The sequence below is a fragment of the Yarrowia lipolytica genome, chromosome 1C (genome assembly GCF_001761485.1).
Source record: "Yarrowia lipolytica chromosome 1C, complete sequence".
NCBI classification, from domain to species: Eukaryota; Fungi; Ascomycota; class Dipodascomycetes; order Dipodascales; genus Yarrowia; species Yarrowia lipolytica.
In genome coordinates, this window is record NC_090772.1 from 1,765,388 (window position 1) to 1,780,452 (window position 15,065).

At 49.5% G+C, this 15,065-nt stretch overlaps 7 protein-coding genes across 7 annotated transcripts; all 7 read right to left on the reverse strand.

Annotated features, from left to right (window-relative positions):
- Positions 1–1,389: 1,389 nt before the first annotated feature.
- On the reverse strand, positions 1,390–3,529 carry YALI1_C17680g (uncharacterized protein; the record flags this gene model as incomplete). Its single annotated transcript, XM_501762.4, has 2 exons — positions 1,390–2,649; positions 3,407–3,529. 2 exons carry the CDS (start codon positions 3,527–3,529, stop codon positions 1,390–1,392), a joined length of 1,383 nt encoding a protein of 460 aa, XP_501762.4.
- A 351-nt stretch (positions 3,530–3,880) lies between these two features.
- On the reverse strand, positions 3,881–4,636 carry YALI1_C17700g (uncharacterized protein; the record flags this gene model as incomplete). Its single annotated transcript, XM_501763.3, has 1 exon — positions 3,881–4,636. One exon carries the CDS (start codon positions 4,634–4,636, stop codon positions 3,881–3,883), a length of 756 nt encoding a protein of 251 aa, XP_501763.3.
- A 758-nt stretch (positions 4,637–5,394) lies between these two features.
- YALI1_C17719g (uncharacterized protein) lies at positions 5,395–6,570 on the reverse strand (the record flags this gene model as incomplete). The annotated part of the gene is made up of 1 exon (XM_068282343.1): positions 5,395–6,570. One exon carries the CDS (start codon positions 6,568–6,570, stop codon positions 5,395–5,397), a length of 1,176 nt encoding a protein of 391 aa, XP_068138444.1.
- Positions 6,571–6,938: 368 nt separating this feature from the next.
- On the reverse strand, positions 6,939–7,490 carry YALI1_C17728g (uncharacterized protein; the record flags this gene model as incomplete). The annotated part of the gene is made up of 1 exon (XM_501766.2): positions 6,939–7,490. The coding sequence occupies one exon, from the start codon at positions 7,488–7,490 to the stop codon at positions 6,939–6,941; it is 552 nt and encodes a 183-aa protein (XP_501766.2).
- A 1,317-nt stretch (positions 7,491–8,807) lies between these two features.
- On the reverse strand, positions 8,808–10,997 carry YALI1_C17763g (uncharacterized protein; the record flags this gene model as incomplete). Its single annotated transcript, XM_501767.3, has 1 exon — positions 8,808–10,997. One exon carries the CDS (start codon positions 10,995–10,997, stop codon positions 8,808–8,810), a length of 2,190 nt encoding a protein of 729 aa, XP_501767.3.
- Positions 10,998–11,581: 584 nt separating this feature from the next.
- YALI1_C17782g (uncharacterized protein) lies at positions 11,582–12,856 on the reverse strand (the record flags this gene model as incomplete). Its single annotated transcript, XM_501768.3, has 1 exon — positions 11,582–12,856. The coding sequence occupies one exon, from the start codon at positions 12,854–12,856 to the stop codon at positions 11,582–11,584; it is 1,275 nt and encodes a 424-aa protein (XP_501768.3).
- Positions 12,857–13,484: 628 nt separating this feature from the next.
- Positions 13,485–14,636, reverse strand: YALI1_C17800g (uncharacterized protein; the record flags this gene model as incomplete). Its single annotated transcript, XM_501769.3, has 1 exon — positions 13,485–14,636. One exon carries the CDS (start codon positions 14,634–14,636, stop codon positions 13,485–13,487), a length of 1,152 nt encoding a protein of 383 aa, XP_501769.3.
- Positions 14,637–15,065: the final 429 nt, after the last annotated feature.

The following is a 15,065-nucleotide window of genomic DNA, read 5'->3' on the forward strand; positions in this document are numbered from 1 at the left end:
CCGTCACCATCTCTTTAGACACCGATCGAATCACCAGCGCAGTCTCCTTCCCATATAGTTCCTGGGAATCACTGGTTGAGACATAAGCACCAAGTGTGTCTGATCAGTCCTGATTGAATCTCCCGGTTCAGTCAATCGAGCTTCTCTCAACGAATCTCCAACTGAATTCCCAATTGACCCTATCAGCAGCCAGGGCAACAATTGATCCCACTCGTTCAACTCTTTACCCATCTGAATCTGATCGGGAACCGAAGAGCCACTTCCAATGAGGTCTCAATTCCAGATGGATTCCCTTCTGTTGAGTGTCAGCTCCTGTCCCGAGTACAGCTCCCAAAAACAACACCAATTCAGGTCCCACTCTCAAAGTGAGTCCGATTGCTGAACTCATCGAAGACCCCAAGTCAAGCCCACTGCTCGATCAAGAAACTACTCCCTCCAAAGATCACTCCTTCGGGTCACCTACCCAAACCAAGTCCTCGCATCAAAGTTATAACCGATATCTGTTGCAGTTCCAAAGAAGATCTTTATTCCTCTAGCAACAGGTACTAGAGAGTCCCTAGTTGGCCCCGTCGCATCTGCCGCTAATCCCATATTGGTGGAAGCTTTGGAGGTAACAGTGGTGGCAGTGCGACTCCTGGACCCCAATCGTCAACCCCCTCAGATGTGGGAAGGGAGTTGGGGACAGTGGTAACTGGTTGCGGTATCAAAGAGCAGACAGCTCAAACAGTAGCAATAAACTGCCCGACAGTAGGTGAGGATCCAATCGAACTTCCCCCGCTGATTTGAACAGATCAGATACCAGTCAGAGGCAGTGCTTCTTCAGAAGTGCTGACTCTGGTTAGGTCTTCTCTGGTTCACCTGGTAAAGACCATCTCAATGGTGTCTACTCTCGAGTAACTGGCGAGGGATGAAGACAACACGGGGTACACTCACTCCAGATCATTGAATAACTGGAGAATTGTGGGGACGAGAATCTGTTGCAACTTCCAACCCTCACTCTGACCGAAACCCAGCGGCGAACGACTCGGCGCTCCCGAAAGCTGACTGTAGGTACCACCGGAAGACAAGGAAGTAGGGGAAGTGAAAGCAAGGATCACAATGCTGAAACTGGCCCAAAAAGTGCTGGGCATTCAGCCAGCGAAACTAGATATCAGGTGCTCTGGTTTTCTCCAAGTTTCGGTGCAAATTTTCTGAACGTTAGTGTCGTTTCTGTTGCTGACTGTCCAATGCAGCTGTTTTGTCTAGGCGCGATGGCCTACGTGAATTGTAGGTAGATGTATCGCACATCGTCGGTCGTCAACTATTCGCCAGAGTGCCAGTATTACTCCACTCCTTCACGTCAGTCAATCCATATTGTCCATTTTGTTAAATTACATCCATACTCCTCCATCAAAATCTAATCTCGTAGCTTCCACCCTTCATCAAGTATCGTACCCACTTAACGGTGTTGTAATTGCTCTTCTCAAACACCTTGAGGTACCTCACCACCAGACCGGAGCACGTGATCATGGTGATTTCAAAGTCCATCGAAATGGGCGGCTTGTTCCACGGCGTCTTCTCCGTGGTAAATGTGAGTTCGGCTGTGGCTCGGAGAGAAATCTCAGAGCCTCCACTGATACGCGACACCTTCCACACAATCTGGTTGGTCGACGAGTCGTACTTCGCCTTGCCGTTGGATGCGTTGATGGTGGTTTTTGCCGCGTTTCGAGGCGTGGGAATGTTGATGACGACGTTGGTAGCTGTCTGCTGCTTGGGGAAGTTCGCCTTGATAACGATATCGTATTCGACTCGTGACTTTCCGACAATCTGCACACTGGGGACCACCTTGAACGGGATGCTTAGGTTCTCCACGCACTTGTAATGCATGAGCTCAAATTCACCATCTGGAGGCACAAAATTGATCGACCGGTCGTGGTCAAAGTTATTCAGCTTGACACAGTGGTGGAAAACACAGTCCTGTAGACCCACAGAGCCGGTGGGGGCAGTGGAGCCACGTCTGCCACCTCGCTTGGACGATCTAGGGTCGTCCTCGTCGTGCTCCTGGTCGAGACGAAGAGTATCGTTCAGTCCAAAAGTGCATTCTGGCACTCCACTGAGTTGCGACTTCATGTGAATGGTTCCATCGACATTAGCAACAAGCACAGAGCCGGTGGGCGAAATGAGTAGGTTGACCTTCTCGACAACATCCACGAACATTTCGTTTCGGTGATGCTTGACGTTGTCTCGTCTCCAGGGAGTGGCACCTGTGATTTGCGAGGTGATGGTCTTGGACCGTTTGAGAGCCTTCATGGATTTCGATCTACTCAGGGCGTCGGGAACAGACACAGACACGGCGCTGGAGCCAGACTCGCTGCCACTTCGCTTGGCCTCCGTCTGAATATACTGCTTCAGCATATCCATCTCTGTGTTTTGGGGAAGGCCAAAGTCGATCATCTCGTCAAGCAGTTCGTAGACCAGAGTGAAGTTCTCCTTGACGCTCTGCTCGTTGAAAGAGCCAAAGTAGGATTTGCCGAGGGCGACAATCTTGTAGAGGAACTCAAACACCATGCCGGCATCCACGTTCGACCGGTTCACCGCAACGACATACATGTCCTCGGACTTGCAGTGCATGAAGGAGGTTGAACCAATGGTAAGAATCGGTGATCGTACCTGGGTTAGTAGTGAAAGGGATGGTGGCTGTAATCGCGAGTTGAAATGGGTGAGAATCGATCTTCATGCCGGAACGAAGCATGAGATACGACTGAGAGCACTCCATATAAAGGTAGGGTGGCTGAAAGAGTGGTAGCAGCTGGACATATATCTGGTTTTGCTGTAGATGTCACTCGTTGTCTCGGTGTCGCATAAGGAAGCGGAGCCAGAAGAAATCGAATCATGAGGGATCACGCTGAGTTTTTGAGCTAGTTGAACTAGTCGTGAGATGAGCAGAACTATGCCCAAGTCAGATACGTTGCTGAAACAGTATAGCTTGTGCTTCGTGAGCTTAGTAGCAGTTGTAGAATCGATATCACCGTATGGTTGCAAGGCGTAGTAAAGGGACTCAATCTCTGCCCCAATGGCGGTTTTCCTCTCAAGAAGAATGTCCTCTCTCACACACGTCCTTCATCGTCCTCTAAGAGAGCATAGACATGGCACAAAAGAGAACAGACCATCATAAAACAATCATAATGACCACACTTTCCCTGTCAACACCTATCCAGCTGTTAGCAGTCAGAGTCAACCTCTATTAATCCCTCCAGCTCAATCTCCTGAGCATTCGCGTCACCACACGGTCACTGGTCGCGTGATGGTCGCAATTTTCATCATAGCAACTCATACACGGCCATGAGCCTTCCATTGCAACATTCCCTCAGTCGCCCAGTCGCCCCCATCAATTTCGTGCTCCAATCCTCCTCCCTTCGGTACTCACCTCGGGATTACTAATGACCTGAATTCGAAAGACATCGGCAATGCTTCTCCGCAACCCGTCGCGGTAGAGACGCGAGATCAGCACCTCGCCCTTCTGGTTGTACAGTAGAATAGCCGAAATCATGGTCAGATGGCGGGCAACACGTAAGCTCGTGACAATTAGCGCATGCACGATATGCACCCCTGCGTGTCTGACTAAGCATAGTGACTAAGCTTGATGATTAAGCTTGATGATTAAGCTTGATGATTAAGCATGTAGGTTATGTGAAGGAAAATCTCTAGATTTGTTCTATTGTTTTCACGTGATTTGAAATTACAAATGAAATACAGATGTACAATACAATGCACCTAATGCATGTTCTAGTGTTGTCGACAGGCAACGGGCCATGGTATCTTGGATATCCCAGATTCATGGCCACTCACATTTCCCATATCCATCTATTCAACTTACTTAGTCCGTTAGTATAATCATGACTCACCACTCAAGAATCATATCGCCAAAGGGCTTGCTCTCATGCAGCTCTCGAACAAGTCCGTTGACGTTACTGAGATACTTGCCTAGCATGATCTGCTTGTCCTCGGTCGTCAGGCGGTACACATTGTCTCTCAACATGGTCTGTCGGTACAGAGTCTTGGATTTGTCCACGTTCTGCCTGGTCTGAGTCTCGGGGATGAGGTAGAAGAAGAGAAACTCGAGGATCTTGAGCTTCACGTCCTTGGGAGTCTCCTTTCGCTTGAACAGCGTGCAGATGGTGGCCAGGCCTCCCATGTGTTCAAACAGTCGGATGTTGGGCACTTCACGCAGCAAACAAGCGACCAGCGCTCGAATCGTCACGTCAACGGCCTGGGGGGTTCCAAGCAGCTTGATGAACAGGCCCATGTTGTTTTCGGTGGCAAAGATGCGCCGACTGGGTTGATGCAGCAAAAGAGCTCCTCGAAGGAGATCGATGGCAAAGGGGAGATGCTGGATGGTGTCTGCGCTGGTAAGCATGCGTTCAATGGTCGTCACGAGGTTAGATGCCACATTATACTCGAACGACTCCTGCAACTGCGAGTACTCCTCGAAGTTGGAGCATAGATCAATGTTGGACGTCTGTCGAGCAGCTCGAACCAGACTCTTGAAAATCGATCGGATTTGCTGCAGACCGGCGTATATCCGCTTGGGCGACGACGACGTTGTGTTTGTAATCGCCGTGGAAAGAGAGCTCTCCATGATGAAAGGTCTGTCCATGGCTGGTGGACAATCGCTGTGGGTGCTGCGTACAAGTGTGTCCAAATGGTGTGTTCAAATGGTGTGTTCAAATGGTATGACCAAATGGTATGTAGCAAGTTTGGTACCGATGGGTGATGTTTTGGGGCAGTCTAAGACAATGTTGCAGTCGTGTGCGGATCTCTGTTTTGCTATGTTTGACGTTGGTCGGGAATGTTGATGTTTCTCCCAATTAGGCAGGTTGCCTGCCGATACCACTGTTGTGCATGTTAGACGCAGGGCAGACCAGCCTCCGCGCAGTTGCCAGTTCGAAGCCGGGCAGCGTAGTGGATAAAGCGGCATGAAACATGGGGCTTTAAGGAGCCGGCGTCAAGTTGCAAGTCTCGTTGCACGTTTCGTGTAGTACTGCTGACTTGAAGAAAGTGTTTAGTCAGTGGCAGATCACATGACAAAGAAACCTTGTTTTGACAGTTCAGGAAAGATGCGCGTCGACTGACAGTGTGTTCGATTCGAGCCTTTGGAGGGTAATAAGTGCGGATTTGAGGAAGGGTTGGTTGGATCCGGCAAATCTGGTAATTGCAATGTTTTTTTTTTTTTTTTTTTTTTTTTTTTTTTTCAATATCTTCGAGTATAATTGACATCCAGACGTGTATTAAAACTACAAGTAGTTGGAGGGCGTTCAAGGGGTACCATATTTTATTTTATTTGCTGCATACTATATTGTACTGTAAATACATGAGCTCCTTTTTGTTAAAAACCAAATGAAAGTTTGTTGATATTTAGTTAACACTTACATCCTGCTTCGACAACCATCTGGTTCCGATAGTATACCAGGCTTGGTGTATCCGCCCGGGCAGTGACGTAGCCAGGGTATGACTTGATGAAGCTCTTGAGCGCGGGCCAGTCTTGGATCTTCCACAGCAGGAACACAGAGCTGAATTTGACAGGAAACTGCTCACGAGGGAAGTAAATGTACTGCTTCTTGTCATTAGCGGACAAGCGCAAGACATTGTTGAAAAATCCCATGCTGTCAGCACTGGTGAACTGTAGCTTTTCAGAATCGGAGCATTGGTTGAACGAGTGCGATCCTGAGTAAAAGACACATGGAACACGGCTGCGAACCTCGTTCGAGTAGTGGCCACGTTGCCACGAGGAGCAGCACGAGTGGCACGAGAGGTAGCCGAGGGGGTGTGAGTAGCGGTGGAGACTGGCTTCACAGCCTGGACAGCGGAAGCATCGGAAACCTCCTCATGAGACCCGACACTCCACATGAGAGCACTGTCACCCTTCGCGGGAAGTCGTGGGAACCAGGAACCTCTGGCGGCGAGAAGCTTCCGTTCAGAGCTGGGGAGATGATTAATGACCTTTGTGTAACGCTCCAACATATCTGCAATCTGTTTATCAGCGCAGACAGCGGTGATACTGAGCTCAGAACGAGTGGACTCTGGAGCCTCGATGCAGGCGAGCACATCACCCCAGTGGTTGTCATCACGCTGAGAATACCACGTGACCCCTGCATCAGGAAGGAGACAAGGGAGACGGCAACACTTGATGAAGTCATCAATTGGAGAGTTTCGGAGTGCGTAGGCGACGCTTTGCAAGTAGGACACGACAAGGAACTGTTGTCGTGGATCCTTCAAGAAAGACTTGCGATCCATGTTGAACTGTCGCTCATGGGCTGCAGGAGTAGAAGAGCTGTCGTCAACAAGTCCAACGTATTGAGCAATGGCGCGGAAGAAACCCGAGCACATCTCAGTGAGGGGTTCATAATCACGAGTCTGCTTAGCGTGCGTGTGGGCAGACTTGAAGTCGTTGATCATGGGCAAATAGTCCGACTGGTCCCTGACAGAGAGGTGGCGCGTCAGGAACTCGAATCTCCGGTACAGAGGCATTGGAGCGACCATGACGGCCTTGAGGAGGCGGGTGTCAAGGTTACCAGAGTGTTTCATGAACATCTTGGATAGGGCCTCAGCTGAGTCTACACTGGTTCCCTCAGTGGGAGTAGAAGAGTTTAGCAGGAGGTCAATAACCCGGCGACTGCCCCCTTCCCATGGAAGCCCGCAACCGCCCAGGATCTAATGTCGCTTACAGCGGTGTGACCATTTTTCACAAATATTGCGAGGTGAAATCACGGCAGCTACAATCTCATTAGTTGACTCCATATCAGCACATCTATTCGCCTTTCACCTTTTTATAGCACATGAAACGACCAGCGCGGGTAGTGAGCCAGAGATCAGGAGGTGTGTCTTTTGGTTCCCGTCCTTCCGTCCTTCCGTCCTTCCATCCTTCCATCCTTCCGCCCTCTCCGTCTCTCCGCCCGTAGTTAGTCAATGTTGAAGTGGTGACTCTTGAAGTTGTGCCGTTCTCGCTCCTCGGAAAACCGCTCAACAAACTCATCTGAATGCACCATTTCCTCGGCAAACAACTTGAGTTCTCGGTTCATGCGCTCATACGAGTCCCTTTGACGCTCGTAGTAGCCTGTGAGACTCAGACCTTTAGCCAAGGTTCCCGTGAACTTCTCGCCTTGTCTGAATGTACATCGCCCAGTGTTCTCTTTAGACGCGATGATCTCAAAGGTGTGTTCACCGTCCAGAGCCCACTTGTGTTTGTCGCCTCGACACCATTTGAGAACACTAGGCGAGGCCAGCGCCACGATGGGTGTGTATGAAGAGGTCCTTGCCGGCTGTGTTGCATATACGGCTAGCCTGGAGCCTATGAGATCGAAATAAAAGGTGGCTTCTTTCTCTCTTGGCGGACCTCCACTGACCTTGAGCCATGAATTCCACTGGTGGTAGTTTTTGAAGTCGAAGAGAATGTTCGAAACCACCTCTGGCGATGTTTCAATGGTGATTTCGGTGGTGATTGTGTAGGGCATGGTACTTCTGGCGGGCGGACCTCATCCCACGCCACCACTACACGTATATAAACCTCAGATGGCAAGATCGTGATGCTGAAGCGGCGTAACGTGAGTTTTCATGTAAAGAGTGACATTGGAATGAAATGAGGCGCAGACTTCAATGTTCCGTGAAATTACCAACCAGAACACGAGACACTGACCGAGATACGCGGAACACAACGATATACGGAACGAGATACACGGAAGGAGATACACTGGACGAGATACACTGGACGAGATACACTGGACGAGATACACTGAACGAGATACACTGAACGTACCCAGGGCCGACTCTCAAATCTATTTATAGCTCTTGATGCATTGTTAGAGTTGAAAATTCAGTGTGTCCCGGAACTTAACGCAGGGCTAAACGCATGGTTGATTCTTGAACAATAACGAGATTGAAGTCAATAGATGAAGATATTTTCTATATGTTTGAGAGAAAATCAATTGAATGACAACTTACAAAGTCCTCTAGCCAGTCTTTTTTATTCCGCCATGTCTCAATGGCACCCAAACCCCTTCCTTATTAGCCCCGCATGGTACTGTATGTAGATAACTCTGATATGATTTCGTATGCGCGACTCAGTGCTATTTTAGGCCCAAACAACCAGCCGCACGCGCCGTTTTCGGCTCAGAGACAATGGTCGACGGTTTATCAGAGTTCTGAGATACACTGCCACAGCCGTGTTCTGGAAACTCGTCGCTTCGTTGCTCTTGAACTGACGGAGTCGGAAAGGTTGATAGAGTAGATAGAGTAGGATCGTGGTAGAGCTGTCTTGTCACGGATTCCAGTACAACTGTCTTGTTACAGACCCAGTATCCAGACGCGTTTGGTGTGTAATTGGTTTGGTGAGTGCCCAGCTTCACGTCTCACGCGTGAACACTTTTTCCCAAACCGTCTTGAATTCGGGCAACTAGCCAAAGAGTGGGACGAAAGGGTTCTGCAACGTGAAAGGCTCGCAAACAAAAGCCGAGAATCGAGACTCTCTCAACCTGGAATGGTGGAGAGATAGCATCCTGTGAACTTACCTTGCAGAGACCATGAGTATTATCCCGAATCTGCGAGTGGAGCGAAGGCTACGACGGTCTTACAGTCTTTTATAAGCCGTTGTCGGCTTGACAATGTTCGAATGAAGACAGTAAAGCTGCAATCACTTCGAGTTGTACTCAGATCAAGTACGATATTATCAATGCTAGATCGAACAACCCCATTGGTCTCGAAAACCTGTACTGGAATGTATTCCACTCCCCCCTTGTCTCTTAGCCGCACCAAATCAATTTCTACATAAACCACTAAAAGTCCTCATTATTGTCCTCTTCAATATCATACCCACCGAACTCGGTTGTATGATCGTAGTCTCCAACTTCACTCCCAGACAGAAACAGGCTGTCGCTATCATGCGTGTCCTGTTCAGGGTTCTGTGCCTCCTCGGGGATCTGTGGCTTGCATCCTTCAGCATTTCTGTCCTTCGCCATCTGCTCCTCCTGTTGCCGTCGCTCTTCTTCAATTTCCCTGTGTTCTTCTCTCCGCAATCGATCCTGTTCAATGGCTTCTTTCTCTTTACCTTCCCTCCACGAATACTCAGAGTTCACCAACTCGAACAAATCATCATACTGGTATCTCATCTTGTCGCTAATGCGCTCCAGTCGACCCTTCATCAGTCGAACATTGAACCTGGGTGTCAGTCCGTCACTATTAGAGGCCTCCAGATCCTTCAGCAGCTTCCTGTACTCGGTCATCAAGAGCAGAGCGGTGACAGGAGCCTTCTGGAGTTTTTCCTGTCTGTCTAACTCGGCCTCCACGAGGTTGTATTCCGCCTCAGCAACATTCTTTTCAGCTTCAACAACACCCTCGTCGTCTCCCTCATTCATCAACCGAAGACACTTCCACCGAGCCTCATGCAGCTTGTTTCGCAGACTGTTGTCGGAGCTGTAGCTGTAAAACTGGTCAGTCAAATGGGGAGGATCGGCGATACGAGCCAGCTCTTCACGTGTCATACTGGGCTCGCCCACATGCTTCTTCCATAGCTTGATCCACAGAAGACTGTCAAGATCGGCCATGGTGAAATGATAGGGCAACTTGACAACAGACTGCAAGATGATCAGAGAGTAGACACACGCATACAGCTTGTTGTAAATACGCAGACAAGTGGGGTTCAGATACATGCTCTTATCGCTCCACTCGAGCTTCCGATATGTCAAATCAGGTTCTTTGGTCGCGGGCTTTTTGGTACCCCAGATCTGCAGCATGTAGACTTCAACCAACTTTCTGTAAGGTTCCTCCTCGTAATCCAACCGGGTATCCTCATTCTTGGAAGTGGTGTACTTGAAGATCTCCGTCACAATCTGTCGCTTGAGTCCCTTCATGGTAATCTTCTGCAGTCGGTTCATCATGCTAGCCAAGGGGGGATAAACATCAGGCTCCTTTTCTCGATACCTGTCGCACACAGGAATCTTAGTCATAGCAATAGTGGAGCCCTCTCTTCTTCCCTCGACAAAATGCATCCGGGCATCGGCCATGTATTGGACTCTATCCATCAACAACTCGTACGCCACAGATCTCCATGGACGACCGGCCAGAAAAGCGCTTTCGGCCCAAAATGGCTCGTTCAAAAGCGGCATCTGTTTGTACACGGTGCTTGTGTTTCTGATTATGTTGAGCGCTCGTTGGACCTCGAAGCAGTCCGTCTCTAGATTGATGTGTTTGTAGGGCTTGATGAGCTTGTGTTTGGTGTCCAGAACATTTTGCTGGTATTCTCGCCATTTGTGGTACTTGTCATTTGTCCGCAGCCACTTTTTGACCTCCTTGAAGCTGCTGTTGCCCGTAAATCGTTCCATACACAGGAAAGCCAGCTCGAAACAGTGTAGTCGGGGCTCTTTCTTCAGCAATCGAGGAGGGTAGAGCATGGACACCTCCCAGTCATGTTTGAGAGTGTGAATCTTGCACAAGTGGACATTCTCGGGCCAGTGGTAGGCCGCGTACCTGTTATCCTTGCCCAAGAGAAAAACCTTTTCGCTTCGGTTGTATCGGGCATATTGGTAGACTGTACTGGCGAGAATCTCGTGCTTCTGAGCCGAAGCCGTCGCAATCACGTTCAGATGAGGGTACTTGTCGCGTATGTAGTCGTAGACAATGGCCGACACGGAATTGGGACGTCCTCCGAGAAACGGAAATCGACACATGAATCTCATTTGGTCGTCCACCTCTTGCTGCGACGCCACCCGGTCGATTTCGGGTCCCTGGCCATCGAAAATGATTGCTCCAATGTCCCAGTCTTTCCAGTAAGCCATGAACTCGTCCACCCGTTGGCAAATGCCTCCCCAGTCGCTTCTCAGGGTGTAGTGACCTGTGGCGGTCAATCGAAGCGCAAAACAGTCGCCGTCGATAAATACTTTTCCTTTGTCCTTGGCGAGAGATGTGTTTCCATGTTTGACCTTGTAATAGAACGGCTTAAGGTGCTGAGAGAGTCCTGCTATCGTCATTCCGTCGTTGCGATGTTGGTGAAAGATCAGATCAGAAATATTTAGCCGACCTGCAGGCAGAGCCAATTTCGCATCTTTTTAGATAGGACGTGGTAGCTGTGGTTTTGGTCGGAGCGGTGAGCAGCAGGAAAAGGAACCGTTCCGAGGGCGCCATTTATTTGTGTCAGAAGGCTGACGTGGCCACTTTCGTTAATGGAGTCGTTGAACGGTCAAGATGGTGAGGTTGAGAGAACATAATTTTAGTTGAGGGGTCTGAAGTAAGTAAATCTAAAGTGATCTAAAGTAATTGGAAACCAAATTTCTATCGATATTCTATACAAAAGTTACATGTTCCTTCAACCTAACTAAACCCAACTAAATGACCAAACCCCCTTGATTTACATCACTGTTCTGAGCGAGTACTGAAGATCAATGCCCATGGCTGTTGCAATGCCAAATAAAACTCATCAACACCTACATTGTCTACAACTGTCCACAGATTCCCTTTTACTTCTACTTGAATGTACCAGCGTCGGGTGTGGCTGCCTCCCCTTGTCTACACACTCCTCTTTTGTTAAAACTGTTATTATCCGTCACTCGTCGTCTTACATCTTGTACTTGACGGGCTCGTAAGCATCCTCGAGGTACTTCAAGTCCATGGCATCAAACTCAACGTCCAGGGCGGCCAGAGCCTCATCCATTCGCTTCTCGGACGAGAAACCAACAATGGGCATGGCACCCTTGTGAAGGACCCAGGCGGTGGCGATTGTGGCCATGGCAACGCCCTTCTTCTTGGCCATCTTCTCGACCCGGTCGATGATCTCGGCAGTGGAGTCGTGGTCCTTGTCGAACAGCATCATTCGCAGATCAGAACCGGACCGAGCAGTGTCTTCAGCACTTCTGGGTCGCGCAAGAATGCCTCGAGCCAGAGGAGACCAGGGAATGAGACCAACACCAGTCTTGTTGCAGTACCAGTTGAGTTCCCGCTCGTCCTCCCGGTTGATGAGGTTGTAAAGAGACTGCATAGAGATAAACTTGGTCCAGCCATGCTTCTCAGCCACGTTCTGCAGCTCCACAAACTCCACGGCTCGCATGGAAGAGGCTCCTAGGTAGCGGGCTTTGCCAGACTCAACACAGTCATGCAGGGCCTTCATGATCTCCTCGTAGGGACACTCGTCGTCGAGTCGATGGATCTGCAGCAGATCAATGTAAGTGCCGAGTCGTTCACAGCAGTCGTCCACCGAGGCAATAATGTTCTTTCGAGACAGTCCGATTCGGTTGGTGAACTCCAGCATCTCCTCCTCCGATCGACCGCCGAGAATGGTCTCTCCGTGGAGTCCCTCCTCGGCCACGGGGAAGAACACCTTGGTCATAATGACCACCTTCTCTCGTGGGATGTTGTACTTTCGCAGAAACTTGCCCAGTAGCACCTCGGAGAGACCGTTGGAGTAGGTGGAGGCGGTATCGAACGTTCGCAAACCTCGGTCGTAGGCAGCCTTCAGCAGCTCCAGGGACCGCTCTTCGTCTCCAATGACCCAAGGAGCCCAGTTGCTAGAACCAAACGACATACATCCCACAATGATGGAGGACACCTTGAGGCCAGAGTTGCCCAGACGCTTGAAAGATTTATCGGTGAGTGGCAGAGACATGTCGAGAGAGTGTAATTGCTGGTAAAGGAGATGTCGACGACTTGTGGTAAAAGCGCAGGAAGTGATGTGTTGTGTAGATCGGTTTCGCTTATAAGTTAGGGTTGGATAGTGTGTTCGTTCAAAGGTGGGGAACGAGAAGAAGGGGGCCTTTAATTCCTCAATTAAACAAGTTGGCGCGATTCGGGAAAGACGTATATAGCCATAATCATGCCCTGATTCGATCAATACCATTTTATCCCAAATTACTCAGCAAAACACGCCCAAATAACAACACCCCTTTCCCACCCCCACACCAAGATGAATAATAAGCTCGAAGATGCAATTCACAAGGATACAACGGAGCTTCAATCTGATCACGGTTTTCTGTAATATGTCCTCCCCCGAATCTCACGTAAGCTACCAAATCACGTGACCCCAACTGTCCAATCGTCTATATATAGCATCACGTGACCGACAACCCCCCACCCAACCAGCGGCATGTTAGCCGCAACACACCCCATCATCTCCACTCCGCATATTATGCAGGGTGTAGGAGATAACGCTTAATCCCGGCAATAGGGTAACTTGATTAGTAATCTGCATCGCATGGCATGTGAGTGAAGTGCAAGTTGGGATAAGAAAAAACGGAACCCTAAATTATTTTTGAAATATATATATATATATTTTCTCGTTCCACCCACACTGTGGGGAAAAACGGAGATTCGCGCGGATACTTGAACTCGGCAAAAACGAGGGATATAAATTGTGGTATACTGGAGCTCTATTTGACTTTAAGTTGGTTAAGTCCGCTCCGATAAATGTCAACTAGTGTGGATAAAAACATCATCATTCATCAATCATAATCTCTATGTGAGTGGGGTCATGCCGATAGCAGATCCATGGCGGCCTGAAGCTCTTTCAATGCTGTCTCCTTGTCCTCGTAGTTGAGGGCGGAAATGGCAAACTTGGCGTGTTTCTGGGCCTGTTTGATCAGAGCGTCTTCGTCCAACACAGTCTTGGGGTCGACTGGTTTGGCCACAATCTTTGCAGGCGACGACACCTTTCGCTGCGGGCTGGGAAGAGTGGGTTTGGGAGGAGCCACGTCTCCGGGGGGGTTGGAAGGAGGAGCAGGAGGAGTGTTGTCTTCGGGAAGAAAAGTCGGAGGTGCAGGAGGAATGCTCGATAGGGGGTCGTCATTATCGTGAGATGATAGTGCCTTGGAGGCGTGAATTGAAACCTCTTTCGGAGACAATCTCTTGTCGAAAGGATCCACAGAGTCAGCACCGTCGTCAACGCCAGCTTCCTTCTTCATCTCCGCCATCATTCTTTTGATTTGTTCCTCCTCGGGCAGCTCTGCCTCCTCCTCTTCTGTGGTTGGTTGTTTTGGAGCAGTATCTTCGTTTCCGTCATCAATGGCGTTGTCGATAACGTCGTCCTCGTCCTCGACAGTGAATTCGTTGGGGTCTTCTCCGGCCTTGAGAGTTCTGAGGATTCGAGCGGCGTGGAACTTGGCATACTTGATCTTATCGACAACGTCCTTGTCCAGCTCTCCAAACAGCTTGACCACCTCAAAGAAGGTGGCCGCGGCAAAGAACATCTGCGCCGTGGCCTTGGTGCTCGTCTTGTCCCGCACCTGCTTGTCTGCCCGGGCAAAGATCTTCAGGGCAAAAGCCTCCACATACGAGCTGGCCACCGTGTCGTCACTGATAACAGCCTGGCCCTTCTCCGACACCAGAACCGGATCCTCCTCCTTGAGCTTCTCAATCTCGTCCAGCAAATTCCCGGTGAAGATGGCGGCTTCTGTGTCTTTCTGATGCAGACCCTGGTCGACAATCTGCTGCGCCGCGTACAACTTGCAATGGTACGAGATGATGGGGTCCGCCGTCTGCGTCTCCTTGGCCTTGGCCAGGTACGGCGTGATTGGTTTCAAAGAAGCCGGAGTCGTCATTTCAGCTGCTGGAGTAGTTGTAGAGGTTGTGTGGCGTGTATCAGCATCGTATGTATAGATAGCAATTGAGTTCAAGTGGCACATGGTGGAACGTGGGGGTGAGGAGTGGAAATAGTGGGTGCAATAGTGGTGTAAGAGGTACGATATTTACATTTCAGAAGTCTACGAGTTGTAAGGAACAACATGATATCGTTTTATATTCAACAGGATGACAACTGATAACCTTGACAACTCCGCGTGGTGGTACTAGTATGTACAGTAGGTACATCGTATCTCAGGAAAATCTCGACCAACTGACCACTGCAATCAACATACAAAGTACCATCATATCCCCAAACATGAACATACGAAGACATGTTACGACGCCGTGAAGATCGTGGGGTCCCGGACGTTTTATTTTCGTCACGTGACTCTCCTCTGGCGTGTGTTTTGATCACTTTTGTGTCTACTTGTACAAGTACTTGGAGATATACCCTCCTCCCTAGTTAACCATCATACAGTAAGTAGCTGTAC